Here is a 12854-nt window from a genome sequence, read left to right as displayed (position 1 = left end):
GATTAATATTTGTGATTAACTCAATTTTAGACCATAATTTGCCTTCTAAGAAAGACATTAAAATAAGGCAACATTGTAGGTTTTGATAATATATAGCCAGCCATCTTTGTATGTGTGGTGCTATTTTTAAAAATTGTTTATTCAATATTTGTGAAAGATGACAGCCATGAAAATTAAATTCCTTAAGAGCTGAGAAAGTGTTGGGGGAGAGAGCAGAGTTATTTTCCTTTCTTAGTTGGGGCTTGGAACTTCATTGTTGGGGGAATTCTTTGGGTCTTTGTAGACGCATAACTTGTCTCAGATAGTTGTTTGGCAGTAAGAGTTGATGTGACTAGTTCATGATCACATAGCCAGCTTATGTCAGAGGCAGGATGTTAATTTGGCTTTTCCTGAATACTTATATGCTCCTCTCTACAAATAACAACATATCCAGTCCTCGAACCAGGAGTATTTTTGCTTGTTAGATAAAGTGCTATTACTTGTTTTTGATCCTTCTGAAGTTGCCACGAAGCCATTTCTTCATTCAGAGAATTAGGATCACCAAAACAATTTTAACTAACATTGTCCAAAGAGGAATGAAGGAGAATGCCTTCTCACATCCTCTTGGGAGAAATTAAAAGCTATTCTGATGCATTTGTGCATTTGCTTATGTTAAACCTATGACCATGGATAAACACTGCACTTCTTTCTTTTTTCCAATTAAATCCATTTATTCATTTGTTAAATACATATTCAGTACTTAACTACTAAGGTAGTTTAGGTCAGTAATATCAGACTCAAATAAAAATGGATCCCGCCTGGCCACATATTGACTTAGAAAACCACAAATTAACATTATTTGTGTTTTATTGAATTTTTATTTATTTTATTAAATATTTCCCAATTGCATTTAGTCCGTTTGCATTGCAATCTGGCCACATTGGGGAATTTGTGAGTCACAAAGGGCTCTGACTTAGAAACCTTTGTTGTTGAATATACAGTGGTAAATATGGCATAAGCCCTGGCCTCAGATTAAAATATATCCTTTTAAAAGAAATCTTTCTACTTCTATCACTACTGGTAATAATTTCCAGTTTTCAATGTCCACAATTGAATTTTTAAACTTTGGGAAAAAACAGTGAGTCTGATTTATTGCTAATTTTATGAGCCATTCATTTTTTCTGTTGTATATAAAAGATTTGGAGTGGCTGCATAATAAAGTAGATAGATATTAACTTATAGTCAGGAAATCAGTAAATAAATCAAAAAGCATTTACCAAGTGCCTATTATGGATTATAAGGAACTACTCTGGGTGCTGGGTATATGAGTACAAAGAAAGTCTCTACTCTGATCAAGCTTATATTACAATGGAGGAGACAATAAGTACATATAAATGTAGATGCCATGGATAAAAAGTGATAAAATATAAATTTAGACAAAGTAGCTGAACTACCAAGGTAGTTCATCTTAAAGGAAAAGAGGGAGTCTGTGAGATGAGAGTATTAAGGCAGTGCATAAGACATGTGACATATACAGTACAACAACATGAAGATTGGATATATGAGTGGCATGTGTGAGAAATAGAGAAAAGGCCAGTTTGACAGATTACAGAGTTTTGAAGAGTTGGGAGCAAAGCACAGAGGAGTAATATACAAGGAGGCTAAAAAGATAGGATCTCACTTCAAGTCTTGCATCTAATACATACTTACTATTGTATGGGGCTAAAATTCTAGCTAGTCTGTCTAAAATATCTTTTTTTTTTTTTTAAGTGAGGCAATTGGGGTTAAGTGACTTGCCCAGGGTCACACAGCTAGTAAGTGTTAAGTGTCTGAGGCCGGATTTGAACTCAGGTACTCCTGACTCCAGTGCCGGTGCTCTATCCACTGCACCACCTAGCTGCCCCTGTCTAAAATATCTAATGAGTGGTAGCCAATAAATTATAAGCTTTAGCAAGAGTTAGACTTTTAAGCATTTATTAAGGAGAGTAAGAATTTGAAGAGAAAGAGAAAGGCCTAGATTCAAATATCTCTCGGGGAGCTACAGTTCTCCTGCTCCGTTCTCCACAAATTCCTGGCGAAAAGAGTGAGCCAGAGCATCCGCCTCCCCCCTCTTCCTCCCACAAGCAAACATCACTTCCTGACACCAAAGAAAAGCCTTGTGGCCTTGCCCTCAGAGGCCTTCTCATGGTGGAGCCTTTCCTACAGTAAGTCTCCAGCAGGTGGCGTCATTCCAATCGTTACACTATGTTATGGACTAATTACAACCTTTTTGTGTTCCTGCAAACGCTTGAAGACTAAAGTTGCAGATAGATTGCTAACTGACTCTGGAGAAAGTTTTTATTCTAGGAATTCCCCACACTGATGAAATCACGGGTCAGGACCAAAATAGATACATATATAGTTAGTATATGGAAAAAAACCTGATTTTTAAAAAAGAAACACACCAGAACTTGTCCATCCACTTAAATGTCCTAATTAAAGTATTTATCTTGGTCTGTCATGTATAATGAGGCTGTCATTGCTTGAAATATTTTTAGAGTTTCTATTTTGAAATTGCCTCTCAGATCTGGTATATTCTTCTGAGTAGGGAGAAATGTTGGCATTTTAAAGGAGGAAACATTTTTTCAAATATTCGTAAGTTATTTGGAACCAAGTCTACTAAATAAGTTGAATTATCAAACTAGTGGAAGATTTTTGGTTTAAAGTTAGGGTTGAAATATAAAATAATGAAATTGATTTTCTTGTATGGTTTATAAGCTAACTTAGGGTAATTTCTAAAAGTCTTTTCATTTCAATTTCAAAACAAATGTTTTTAGTGATGATTATTGAAATAAGTATAGTATCAAATGGTGACTATTTTGAAAGATCGTATTTATTTGGCTATAAAATAGGTCAGACTTTTTTTAAAAAGACAGATTCATTGTTTTATAGTCATGGTTTGTACTCTTGAATTTGGTATGTTGTTAGGTTGAAACTCAGATTTATGCCTCAACTATAAAACTTTTTCTATCCTCATCTTCCTGCCTTAATGCCTTTTAGAGCCTATTTCATATATGACACTGTTTGGGGTGCTTTGAGGATGTTGTAGAATTATAGTAAAGCTTTGTTCATTCAGAATTACTTTTAAGGATTCTACAACATATCAATATATCTACAATATATCTTCCCAGTGACAGTGAGGCCTAGTGAAACAGGTAAGTGCCCTTAATTAGCATTTTTACTATCATATAAGAAAAAGTATAGCCTAATTTTAATGAAAAGGAAAAGAAGTTATGTAATTTAATGTAGTTAGATTTATACTTGTGATTTTATTTTCTGTAATTGAATCTTTTCCTTGCTGTTTTTCAGCTTGTTGTATGGGTTGATCCTCTGGATGGCACCAAGGAATACACTGAAGGTTAGCCTCTTATTTGTAGTTCTAGATGGCAAAAGTAATTTTATCACTTAATTACAAATAACAGCCTATTTCCAGGTCATTCATATAAAAGGCAAGTGTCATAGTTCATATACCTTTCCTAAGACAGACACTGCATCCATGCTTTCCTCAACTGACCAACCTTTCCTGGACTCCCCAGCCACCCTCAACACTGTATATTACACCTTGTTACTCCCTTCCATATTATACCCCTATCCTGCATCTTACATTCCACATTCTGAGGCAGCTAGGTGACAAAATAGATAGAGTGCTGGACATGGAGAAAGGAAGACCTGAATTAAAATCCAACATCAGACACTAGCTTTGTAACCCTGGGCAAGTCATTTAACCTTTGTCTGCCTCAGTTTCCAACATCTATAAAATGGGGGTAATAATAACACCTACTTTCCAGGGTTGTTGTGAAGATAAAATGAGATAATTGTAAAGTGCTTTGCAAACCTTAAAGCACTCTATAAATACTAGCTGTTTCTCACATCATTCCCTACCCTATAGAGATGAGCTTTAGTTAAATAGTCAGCATTTCTTTCCTTTCTGAAGTCCTCCTTAGTGTTTGAGAATCAGAAGAATTAACCAACAAATTAAGCTAAAACTGACATCTTACTTATGGAAAGAGATGAAAAACCAGAAATTTGACCTGCATAGTATTCGTATGTTTCCTGCATTCCCATGTTTGAAGGAAAGGGCACACATTTTTTTGAATCATTTACATGTTTCATGGCTAAAGCAGAAAATTTTTTTCAGGAGTCTTAAAAAACCTCTTATAGGAGCAGCTAGGTGGCGCAGTGGATAGAGCACTGGCCTTGGATTCAGGAGGACCTGAGTTCAAATCCAACCTCAGACATGTGACACTTACTAGCTGTGTGACCCTGGGCAAGTCACTTAACCCCAATTGCCTCGCCCCCCCAAAATAAAACCTCTTAGAACAATTCTTTTCTATATGAGATATTATATTATATAAATGTGAGTCATTATTGTTACTACCGTTATATCTGAACTTAATGGGAACATTAAATGTACTTGGAATAGCCATCAAATATGGAGAATTTCTCTATATTAGTGAAAGGGATCGGTTATTTGTCATTATTTCTATACCAAAGTATGTTCCGTAATGCAATGGGAAAAAGGTAATTTATGGAAGGATAGGTGTAAACTTTCAGAATGTAGGACCAGGATGTGCTCAAGATAGAGTACAATACAAAGCATAAAGATGATTTAAGACTTGTTCAGTTATTTAGAGGAGAGATGTCAAACTGGGGACAGCCCATAAAATGAGTGCTGTACCAACAGCCTGAAATGTAATTGGGAAATGTTTAACAAAATAAATGTAAATACAATATAATATAAATACAACATAGATAATGTTAATTTGTGGTTTTCTAACTTAATATGCAGCCCACAATGATTTGTTTCTATTTGAGTTTGACACCATTTATTTAGAGTATGGTGATAATGAGGCTAAGTCTAGTTCTCCTGTTGACCAGTAAGGGAAGTTTGTTTTCTTTAGCCAGCTGTATGAAATTTCATACAGTTGGCCAAAAAAGATTGAGCATAGTTTAGCTTGATCTATAATACTGTTACAGCTGGTAAGACATTATCTGCCCTCAGTGCCTACACAGCTGCAAGGGATTAACAGAGGCTTAGGCTGGTGTGTTTCATTAAGACTAGCTCACAGGCTGTTGGATACTGAGCCCCAAATTCTGCCACCTAGTTGGGACAAGTGCTTCCCTCGTTGACGGATTTTTCCATTGCTGGCCACTTAACTCCACATCTGTGGCAGTTCTAGACAGCCCCCTGCTGGAGGAGTTTGTCTCATTGATTAGATAGACCTTTGAAGACCTGGTTCAGATACTGCCAGTGATAGATCCAGTGGCTGTCATTTCCCAGGCAAAAGAAATATCAAGATGATGATTTATTGCACAAGGCTAAGTTTAGGAGCTCTTCTGAGAGGATATTACCACCAGTTGCTGGCCACAGGCCATTCTAAGGTCCTAGAACTTCCCAGTTAATTCTATCAGTTCTCTTCCTGTCTTATCTTTTTAACATTGCTTATTCAAGAAACATGTCTACTTTGGGCAAGAAGTAGCTGGACATGAGGAAACCCACCAGCTTCCTTCTTCATAATTTCCCTGTTTGCAGATCTCAGTGGTGTTGGGGATGCTGTGTCTCAATTCAGTTAAAGGAGCATTTACTAAGTACCTAATCTGTACTAGGCACTCTGCTAGGTTCTGGGAATTCAGAAATGAAAAGTATGTCCTTTCCCTTAGAGAAACTTGCAATATAGTGGGAGATACACAGTCTGTACAAAAGTAAACATGCTACAAAGCTACTGATAATTCTAGAGAAGAGGTTCAGACCAAGTGAAATAAGAAACTTTAGGACAGTGACATCAGCTTCATTGGAGAAGTAATTAAGAAAGGCTTTTTAAAAGAGCTGGTACCTAGCTAGATCTTGAAGGAAGAAAAAAATTCACCAAGTAAAAAGATGTAGAGGGAATATGATCCAGGTATGGGTGATGACTTGTGTGAATGCACCACCCTTCTTTTATCATCATCACTCATTGTCCTTTGAATTTCATGATTGGTAATAGGTAATAGAATGTAGAGCTAACAAACACTTGATTTTATTTTCTCTACCAAGGAAAAGGGTTATATAATCTTCATTTAGGTGCTTCTAGTGACAGAGAATCTAATACTTCCTGAAGAAGCTGATTCCACTTTTACACATTAACTATTGGGAAATTTTTCCTTAAATTAAGCCTAAATCTGTCTATTTTCCACCTGTTGCATCTAGTCCTGCTACTCTTGTGATCTAGTAGGAAGGGTAGAACAAAAATAATTAGTAGCTGTTGCCTCACAGTAAGTGAGGAGATCATAAAGGTTTACCTATCTGCTATCCTACTGAAAATACTGGCAGATGTGATTGCTGAGCTGCCATTAGTGGTCCTGTTTGTGAGAAAGGGAGACAGTGGGCACTTTGAGGTAATATGGTTTCAGCAGGAATGGGGCATGCTAGTCTAGTCTATTTATTTAGTGATGCTGTTACTAGTAGCCTAATAGATCAAAGTAATATCACAGGATAGCATAAATTGGAGCAACTAGGTGGGACAGTGGATAGAATGCTGGGCATGGAGTCAGAAAGACTTAGTTCAAATCTGGCCTCAGACACTTACTATCTGGGTAACCCTGGACAAGTCACTTAACCTTGTTTGCCTCAGGTTCCTCATCTGTAAATGAGCTGGAGAAAGGAATGGCAAACCACTCTGCTGTCTTTACCAAGAAAAGCCCAGGGGGCAGCTAAGTGGTACAGTGGATAAAACACTGGCCCTGGATTCAGGAGGACCTGAGTTCAAATCTGGCCTCAGACACTTGATACTAGCTGTGTGACCCTGGGCAAGTCACCTAACCCCAATTGTCTCACCAAAAAACAAACAAACAAACAAAAGCCCAGTTAGGGTTGTGCAGAGTCAGACACAACCAAAATGACTGAACAATAAGCAACAAGTGTACATGGATTTCTGAGTTTTTAAAAATATGTATTTAGTATTTTATTTTTCCCCAATTACATGTAAAAACGATTTTAACATTCCTTTTTAAAACTCTAAGTTTGACATTCTCTCCCTTCCTCTCCCTTCCCCATTGAGAAGGCAAACAATTCCATAAAGGTTGTGCATGTGTAGTTTTTTGTTTTTTTTTAGTGAGGCAGTTGGGGTCAAGTGACTTGCCCAGGGTCACACAGCTAGTAAGTGTTAATTGTCTGAAGCCAGATTTGAACTCAGGTCCTCCTGAATCCAGGGCCGGTGCTCTATCCACTGCGCCACCTAGCTGCCCCTATGTGTAGTTTTGCAAAACATTTCCATATTAGTCATGTTGTGAAAGAAAACAGACCAAAAAGACCCTCAAGAAAGAGAAAGTTAAAAAAATATACTTCAATCTGTATTCAGATACCATCGGTTCTTTCTCTGAGATAGACTGCATTTTTTTATCATAAGCCCTTTAGAGTTCTCTTGGATCAATGTATTGCTGAGAATAGCTAAATCAGAGCTTATCTTACAATATTGTTGTTACTTTGTACATGGTACATTTCACTTTGCATCAGCTCTTGGCATGCAAGGCATTTGATAAAGGCTTCTACAATACCCTTTGCAAAATGTAGATTTATCTACTGTATGTTAATACAGTTAGGTAGATTTGGAATGACTAAAATCAAAGAGTAGTGATTAATAGATGTCACCCTGGGGGGATGTTTCCAGTAGAGTGCTTGAGAGACTGATCCTTGGCACTTGTGCTATTTGACATTTTAATCACAGAATTCCAGAAGGAGGTAATATGTAGATTGACCAGGGCATATCTTTAGCATTTAACTCAGTCCTTGGCACTTAGTAAAGAAGTGCTTAGTAAGTAAATGCTTGTTGACTGACTGATTGACACTATATAGGGACACTAGCACCTTCCTTCTCATCACTGTCTAGAGCTCCATCCTCCAGCAGATGCTCAAGAAAAATTCATGGTAAAGGAATATTAAACTGGTGATAACTCAAGTATCTCACATATTGGGAAGACTGTGCTAGACAGGAACACATGAGAACTTTCATGATCGCAAACAGATAGGGACAGTCTTCCAATCTCCATACAAATCATGGCTTTGATGACCAAGGAGAGCCTTAGAAGGAAAGGTGGTCTACCAAGAATAGATTAAGAAAGACACTGATGAATAGGAATGACACCAGTCCATAAGATCACCCTCAGCCTCATAAAGAGCCAAGCGTACACGTCTTGCCAGGTGACTACTAGATTCCAACCTGCTTTGATTTATACATATCTGACTGGCATTTCCTATAAAATCCCCTCGAGGAATCACAGAAAAGCAGAGTCCCTTTAATCTAATTGGTCTCTGTATTTGAATTTCCTCTAGAGTGTCCTAACGAAAGTATTCTATAATTATTGCTTGGATACCTTTAAGCGACAGGGAGCCTACTACTTCCTGAGGAAGCCCGTTCTACTTTTGGTTAACATCAATTGCTAGGAAGATTTTCCTTAAATTAAGCCTAAATCTAATGCCTAATTCCCATCCACTGCATCTGGTTGTTACTCTTAATGCTCTATTCCTCGATTCCTTTATCGGTTTCTTTTTTCTCATAGTCATTTCTTATGGCATAATAGTATTCCATTACAATCATATACAACATATATCTCCTCAATTTCCAATTCTTTGCCACCACAAAAAGAGCTGCCATAAACATTTTTGTACAAATAATCCCTTCCCCCCCATCCTTTAAAAAAAAATCTCTTTAGGGTACAGATCTAGCCAGTGGTATTTCTGGATTAAAGGGTATGCACAATTTGATAGCCCTTAGGGCATAGTTTCAAATTTTTCTCCAGAATGGTTGGATCAGTTTACAGCTCCATCAACAGTGCATTAGTGTCTGACTTTTCCCACGTCCCCTCCAAGCATTTATAATAATTTCCCTTTTTGTTTTATTAGTCAATCTGATAGGTGTGAGATGGTACCTCAGAATTGTTTTAATTTGCATTTCTCTAATCAATAGTGATTTAAAACCTTTTCCCATATAACTATAGACAACTTTGATTTCTTCATCTGAAAACTGCCTCTTCATATCCTCTGACCATTTATCAATTGGGGAATGGCTTATAAAATCTGATAGTTATTGTTGGGAGCCTTCAGCCCTGCCCTAGATATATGAATTGGGAAGACAATAGACCTTTTTCTTGTGAACATCAGATCAACAAATAGCAGCCTCAGTACCTACCAGCAGAGTTACACACTAATCACCAATACAGGTCTCCTTATTCCTCTCATTCTTCCTAGATGACATTTCTCCTGATGCCACTTTGGTCCACATTGCCATGACTTGGAGTCACCTCTTCCATGGAGGGTCTAGGGCTCCTCATTGCAGGAACAGGTTTATACTCCATGTGGTTCAGTGAACAGATAGTTGAAACTGGAGTCAGAATCCCTGGGTTTGAATTCTGGGTCTTCTACTTACTACCCATGTCACCTTACGCAAATTACTAACCCTCTTTGAACCTCACATAAAATGTATGGTTTGAATTAAGTTTGATGTGAACTGTTGGCAACACCTCAGATTCTGCAGAGTGACAAATTGTAGCCCTGCTGGCTAGCATCCATCAGTAGCATTGCCTTTGTAGGAAGATAGTACTTCTGTAGAGTGTATGTTGGGGAAGGACTCTGTGGAAAGTGGGAAAATTGTGAGAATTTCTTTTTATATATTAGAGAAAATATTATGCACATATAGATTTTAATGAATTCATACTAAATTGGAGACCACATAAAATGATTCAGGAAATTAATGGAAAAATAAATAAATGACTTTATTATGTATACACAGGTCTCCTGGACAATGTTACAGTCCTTATTGGAATTGCTTATGAAGGAAAAGCAATAGCAGGAGTTATTAATCAGCCATACTACAACTATCAGGTATAATATATTAATGCAGAAGGATTTCATTTGTTTGATAACTACTTTGTAAATTTCAATTATGTTGGGCATGGAAAAGTGAACGCCATCTTTGGGCTGCTTTAGTAGAGGTATAGGGTCCACAACAAGTAACTTGAGAACCTCAGTGTACTTAGTCAGAACACATTTGTAATACTGTCTTCAGTTTGGGCACCAAATTTGAGGAGCAACATTGGCAAAGAGAAGTTATGAGGCAGCCTAAAATCCTAGTGTTGTTTCAAGCTATTAAAGCCTAAAGCTGGGAAAGCTTAAAATTGTCCTAAGACTTTAGGGCCACATAGTATATAGTACAAATGGTAATGAGATTCGGTATTCCAGACTCAGTCCTCCAGCTTTGCAGTGAACTTGTAGTTGGGCCCTCCCTTAGTCATTATTGTTGTCCATTCTTTTCAGTTGAGAGTGTTTATTGTTATGTTTTTCCGTTTACATTGTAGTTATTCTGTATATTGTTTTCCTGGTTTTGCTTACTTCACTTTGCATCTATTCTTATGCTCTTTTCATCCTTCTTTGTATTTATCATCTTCATGGTTTCTTACCTAATAGTAATAACACAGTTTGTTTAGCTATTCCTTAGCCAATTCTTACCTATTTTGTTTCTAATTTTTTATTACAATAAAAAAAGTGCTACTATAAATGTTTTAGTATATATGGTACCTTTCTGTCTTTGACCTCCTTGGGATCTGTATATGTAATAGTGAAACTAAAGTAACTTTTTTTTAATCTGGACACTTCTTTCCTTTTTTTTTTTTTTTTTGGGTGGGGAAATGGGGGTTAAGTGACTTGCCCAGGGTCACACAGCTAGTAAGTATAAAGTGTCTGAGGCAGAATTTGAACTCAGGTACTCCTGAATTCAGGGCCAGTGCTTTATCCACTGCGCCATGGACACTTCGTTCTTAAGGAGAGCTGGAAATGTATTAGGATGGAGGGATGATATGAGTCATTTTTTGGAGTAATATTTAATAATCATTGTTAGATTGCCATTTGCTCTGTTGCTGTGGTATTATTCCTGTCAATTTGGATGAGAACAGCATGGTACTATGTGGAAAGAGTGCTGGATTTAGAGAGATCTGGGTTCAAATCCCATTTCTAACACTTAATCAATGTGTGATCAAGGGCCAAATGCCTTATCTTTAGCCTCAGTTTTTACATCTGTAAAAGTGTGATGATACCCATAGTACCCACCTCATAGAGTTATCGTGAGGTTCAAATGAGATAATGCACGTAAAGCATTTTGTAAGACTTTAAGTGCTGTGTCAGCTATGTGAATAATAATGATTTTTTTTTTTACCAGGGCTGGAAGGAGAAAGTCCAGTATTGCTTTCTATTATTCAGTAATTCCAAAGTTGAAGTATAATATTCTAAAACTATACTTTTTAAATGAAGGAACTGAGGGAAAAGAACTCTGATAAGACTGAAGTGGGAAACAAGTAACCAGAATCGTATTATCTTTAATTTGCTTTAATTGGAGTAAATATGTACCCCTCTCAAAAAGCACATCTTTTTATTTTACCATTGCCATTTTAACACTTTTTTTTTGTGGGGGCAATGAGGGTTAAGTGACTTGCTCAGAGCCACATAGCTAGTAAGTGTCAAGTGTCTGAGGTCAGATTTGAACTCAGGTCCTCCTTAATCCAGGGCCAGTGCTATATTCACTATGCCACCTAGCTGCCCCCCATTTTAACACTTTTTACAGAATTGCAGAGTGTTTGTTCCTTACTGCCTTTTGTGGTTAATTTTTATTTCTTATCAATAGAGCATATGATTTTTTGCAATTATTACAGCAAGTGCCAATTCAAATTGTGATACATTCAAGATGACTTCTATTGTTTGTAGTTATACTTAGGTACCAGTTGATCACATTGTAAAATCTAAAATAAGTACTGATAATTAAGAGGGGTATTTTAATCAGAAATAAAACTCATAGGACCATTTATCTGTAAGTATCTAAGTGATTTAAAGTTATCATTCATTTCATCATATCTCTTGAAAAGGTTAGAAAAACTAATCCTTGCCCACAGAGCAGTGAAAAGAAGTTAAGGGAATATAATAGTGAGGAAAAAATGGAAAATAAATCCAGAATTTTAGCTCTTACTAACAGAACAGGTACTATACTTAAGTTTTTAGCATTGTTGCTACCAGGTGGTAACAGTTATTAAAAGAATTTAATTTTTTCTCTCTCTTTCTTCTTGACCTTGGACAAGTCACAATCTCTCTGGATCTCAAGTTTTTTCATTTGCAAAATGAGGGCTATGACTAAAGGACCAGTAATGTCCCTCCCTATTCTAAAACCTATAATCCTGTGATTTTTCTCCTACTTGTACCTTCAGATCTGCCTCAGTGGCCTAAGGTAGTGCCCCACAGGCTCAACTAAAAGTGCTTCTTACTTGATGGTGGCACTCAGGAATGGGGAAGTTGGTGAATCCTAAGCTTAAAAAAAAGAGTAAGTGTATCAGATGCAGAAATGTATAATAAAACATTTATGGAAAGGAAAGCCCTATAGAGAATATAACTTTGTGTATGTGGCTCTGTTAACCTTTTTTTTAATCTCAATTTCTCCTAAAAAATAAGAATACCAATTTTGTACTTTACACAAATAATTTCAAAATAACTGAGATCAAATTACACCGATACTTTAAGCTCTTTGAAATCAATCATTACAGCAATCTGTTAGTATTTATTAAGCACCTACCATGTGTTAAACACTGGGGATACAAAAAAAAGCAAAAGACAATCGTTGTTTCCTCTGGGAGTTCATAATCTAATTCAGAGCTTACAATTTACAATATATTGAAAGAAAGATTCAAGTCCAGTGTTTATATTATCTTTATCTTTCTACCCCAGATAGTTAGGAAATAAAACTTTAACCTCAGCCCTCTCTTCCTGACAGCCTTTTGTTGACATCTTATTCTGCCACAGTTGTTGTGCAGCATAATGCCATGAT

At 36.7% G+C, this 12854-nt stretch overlaps 1 protein-coding gene across 2 annotated transcripts in view; it reads left to right on the top strand.

Moving 5' to 3' along the window:
* BPNT1 (3'(2'), 5'-bisphosphate nucleotidase 1) overlaps positions 1 to 12854 on the top strand; it is a 37314-nt gene that overhangs the window by 20737 nt on the left and 3723 nt on the right. For both annotated transcript variants that reach the window (XM_044004706.1, XM_044004707.1), the window contains exons 5-6: positions 3328 to 3376; positions 9783 to 9874. In XM_044004706.1, the coding sequence (XP_043860641.1) occupies positions 3328 to 3376; positions 9783 to 9874 (141 nt within the window). The remainder of the gene's footprint in view (positions 1 to 3327; positions 3377 to 9782; positions 9875 to 12854) is intronic.

Source organism: Dromiciops gliroides, chromosome 4 (genome assembly GCF_019393635.1).
Source record: "Dromiciops gliroides isolate mDroGli1 chromosome 4, mDroGli1.pri, whole genome shotgun sequence".
NCBI classification, from domain to species: Eukaryota; Metazoa; Chordata; class Mammalia; order Microbiotheria; family Microbiotheriidae; genus Dromiciops; species Dromiciops gliroides.
This window is presented reverse-complemented; position numbering and strand designations above follow the sequence as displayed.